General features: G+C 32.8%; 1 protein-coding gene across 6 annotated transcripts; it reads left to right on the plus strand.

The window, feature by feature from the left end:
* On the plus strand, positions 203–3017 carry LOC107624424. Of its 6 annotated transcripts, none has more exons than XR_002355910.1 (7): positions 321–585; positions 685–731; positions 1084–1157; positions 1456–1545; positions 1633–1736; positions 1839–1975; positions 2504–3017. XR_002355910.1 is itself a non-coding variant. In XM_021113798.1 (6 exons), exons 3-6 carry the CDS (start codon positions 1098–1100, stop codon positions 2376–2378), a joined length of 474 nt encoding a protein of 157 aa, XP_020969457.1. In that variant the 5' UTR covers positions 203–585; positions 685–731; positions 1070–1097; the 3' UTR covers positions 2379–3017. The 6 variants fall into 6 exon arrangements, 3 of the variants coding, with proteins under 3 accessions (XP_020969457.1, XP_020969456.1, XP_020969458.1); XR_001616888.2 differs by having other exon boundaries at positions 358–585; positions 1070–1157; positions 1637–1736; XR_002355909.1 differs by having other exon boundaries at positions 360–585; positions 1637–1736.

Genomic DNA, 3322 nt, shown 5'->3' on the forward strand with positions numbered 1-3322 from the left:
AAACAAGGAAAAAAAGAATGGACATGCATCATAATCAGTTATATTATTTATTGTTTCTATTCTCTATGAAATAATAGATGAATACTTACGTGTTCCTAATCTCAAGCCCACGGACACCGTATAGCTTTCTGGTGCATAACATTTTTTTTTTGTTTGGAAAGCCTAACCTCTTATAATTCTTCTCAAAATAGACTAACCTCTCATCAAAATGGGTTTATTTTATTAGTAATCCCATCATATTATTTATATATTTAGAAATAGATAACTTAAACCTAACATTTTATATTTTATATGATTATTAGATTACTAAAATAGACTTATTTTATTAATAATTTCATCGTATTGTCTATATATTTAAAGATTAACAGCTCACTACAATTAGTACATAACATCTTATATCTCACATCATTAAATTGCTAAAATAGAGTTATTTCATTAAAGAGTGTGTGATATGGTTGTGGTAAGAATGAAGAGAAGAAGAATCATAGCAAGCTTGGGTTTTCTAATGTTAATGGGCATTGCTGTCTATTTCAGGCTTTGGGCCATTCACTACAGCATCTCCTCTGATGACTCTGACCTCCTAAGGTTACCTTCAAACCCCTTTCTCATAATTTCTAGTTTGACAGAGCAGATTTGTGATCATAATATCCCCTTGTTTTGTTTGCCAATTCATGATGTTTGCAGGCGACAGTTAGGGAAGCAATGGACAAATCTGCCGAGTGGAGGCTAAGGTATGACGAGGCTGTAGATAGGGAAAACTAAGTGTTTATGTTTACTAGGTTTAATTTTTGGGAAATGGAACTTTGTAAATGAAGCAAGTTCAATTGATGAATTAAATTTAATAGCATTTAAAATTCTCTCAAATTTTAAAATTCTTTATTTATCCAAACACATTTATAATGATCAGTACATCAAGGAACCATTGCTACACTTGAACCCAGATGCCGTTATTAGGGAAAATCATGGCTACTGTTTCTTTCATTGATGTTTTTTGTCCATCACTAACATAATTTATGGTTTTTTCCCCTTATAAATGTGCTTACTAATATCATAAATGTGCATACTAAAGCATTTGGCCAACAGTTTTCTGATTGGACATGGCGGATTTTCTGACCTCTACCCACCGTGCCAAGTGGATCTTCACTCCTCAACAGTTGGTACTTGTTTCTTTTTTTCATTTCTATTCATCTATGTTTCTTTTCTGGCTGTAAGGAATTCTTTGAAAAAGAAACCATAAATCATGACTCATGAGGCATATTATTGTAATATGTGCCTCTAGTTTTCTCTGTGTTAGTCTCAATGCAACAGTCAGCACTAGTATTGGTTTTTTGTTATGAGCTGGATATGGGGGGTTGTTTTTTATACTCCAGAATGCTTTATCTCAAATCTGAGTAATGTAATCAGTATACAAATCTAACTGATACTTTGTTTTTTTTCGCAAATTTCATTCATCAGGTGGCCTCAATCTACTGTTCCAACTTTCAAAATCCTAGCATGCGAATGTTTGCACAAGGTCTGGATTGGGGAACAAATATCACTAGTGAGGTTTGTCACGATTAGCCATTTTAATTTCCCTTTACTGTGACGAAAAGCTTCACTTTCGAATGCTGATTTTATTCTGAATTTTGGAAGAAAGGATGAAGGTTTCTTGGCCACTGTCTATGAGGGAGGCTATAGTGTACTACTATCTGTTTGAGTACTTTCAAGATGACTTAATAGTCATTCTTACAAATTCAGTAGGGAACTAACTAACTCTTCTTCTTTTTCACTTCTTTTGGAAAATGTTAATTCTAAACTAGTTCTAAGCTTTAAGGAATTTGTACTTAATTTGGTTTCAGGTTCCTGAGTCAAATGGTGTCAATTTGATCATCAACGGTTTGAATGAGGTGATTCCTGAAGCAAAGGATGTTGTGAGAGTTGATTTGGTAGGGGGATTTGCATTGCAGAAGGTGACATCAGAAAGAAGTTACTTTCGGTGAGTTTTAAATCTGCTCAAACATAAGAAATTACTTAATTTAAGTGATGCCATCGGTTCCTGTTCGTAGCTTGCTTTTGTTTCCAACTTTAGTAGTTTATAGTAGAAATTTGAATGTTAAACTTGCCTTGTTATCTAATTGGTTTAAGGAAGCTACCGAAATGAAAATGTATTTTTAATTAAGGAAACCTGATTGAAAGACTTCAAATTTTACAAGACAATAGCAAATATGGATATAAAGCTGGATTTTGTGCCTCCATCTCTCATAAACTTCATTTCGAGGCAGTTGATTAGCAATGGTTTCAGGCTGTACAAGAAGGTCGCAGAGTTTCTTCAGATATCAATTTCTTTTATTTTGGATTCGACTGATATTTACTTTGTTACTACTTTATGTTATCCATAGTAGTTCATTCTATAACAAAGAAGCTTAAGTTAATAAAATGTGTATCATCTAATATATTCTGTGACCAAATCATCTACCCTGTAGATTCTTTAATTATCATCATCATTACCCTCATTTTGATGCAGACTGTGGCTTCTATGATGAGCCATGGTGAAGAAGAATTGAGCAAGGCATTGGGGGATCCATTATATGTCAGAATTCGTGAATCTTTGAGCTTAAACAAGATGCGGATATTCTCCCTGCTGAAGAGGACCTTATTGAAAGTAAGCAAGATGAGGCAAAGGTTGCAGCTGAAGAGGATAAAAGCAATCAATATGCAAATAGTACCACGTCGATGGTGGTGAATGGAGTAGTAGCAAATAGCAGCAAAACAATAAATAGAGAGCTCATTGGCAACTCTTAAAGCACCAAACACAACCATGCAAAATCCCAGTGGAAGCAAATCACTTCGCTCTCTGATTCAACACATTCTTAATTTTCTGTGATTAATGATACTACTGGTTGGGAATGCTTGCAAGTTGCAACAACCCCTCATATCATGGCAATGCTTCTTAGGATCGTTCATTGGGATTGGTTTATTGTCTAACTTAATGTAACATAGTTATAGGCTTGTAGCATTTTTTGTTTAGATTTGTAACATGATTTATTATTTTTCAAGAGAAATTTGTGTATTAATATTGAGTTTAATGAAATATCTCATTTTTGTAAAAATTAATTTTAGTATATTTATATTATGCATAATAATAATAATAATTATTGATACAAATAATTGAGATTTTAGAAAATGAGTATAATATAATTAAAAATAATGGCAACTAAAAGTAAATAACATTCCAATTTTAAAATTATTTTTAGTGGTCATATAAATTGCTGGTAAAATGGGTTTTGGCGGCAATAGTAATGGTCGCTAAAATGAATAACATTGCAATTTTGGAATTACTTTT

The sequence above is a fragment of the Arachis ipaensis genome, chromosome B10 (genome assembly GCF_000816755.2).
Source record: "Arachis ipaensis cultivar K30076 chromosome B10, Araip1.1, whole genome shotgun sequence".
Taxonomy (NCBI): domain Eukaryota; kingdom Viridiplantae; phylum Streptophyta; class Magnoliopsida; order Fabales; family Fabaceae; genus Arachis; species Arachis ipaensis.

Excerpts from the sequence above, each read along its gene's own strand:
- LOC107624424 (XM_021113798.1), top strand. The coding sequence starts at position 1,098 with ATGGCGGATTTTCTGACCTCTACCCACCGTGCCAAGTGGATCTTCACT. Across the intron at positions 1,158-1,455 it reads TCTTCACTCCTCAACAGTTG|GTGGCCTCAATCTACTGTTC; the intron begins GTACTTGTTTCT and ends TTCATTCATCAG. Across the intron at positions 1,546-1,838 it reads GAACAAATATCACTAGTGAG|GTTCCTGAGTCAAATGGTGT; the intron begins GTTTGTCACGAT and ends ATTTGGTTTCAG.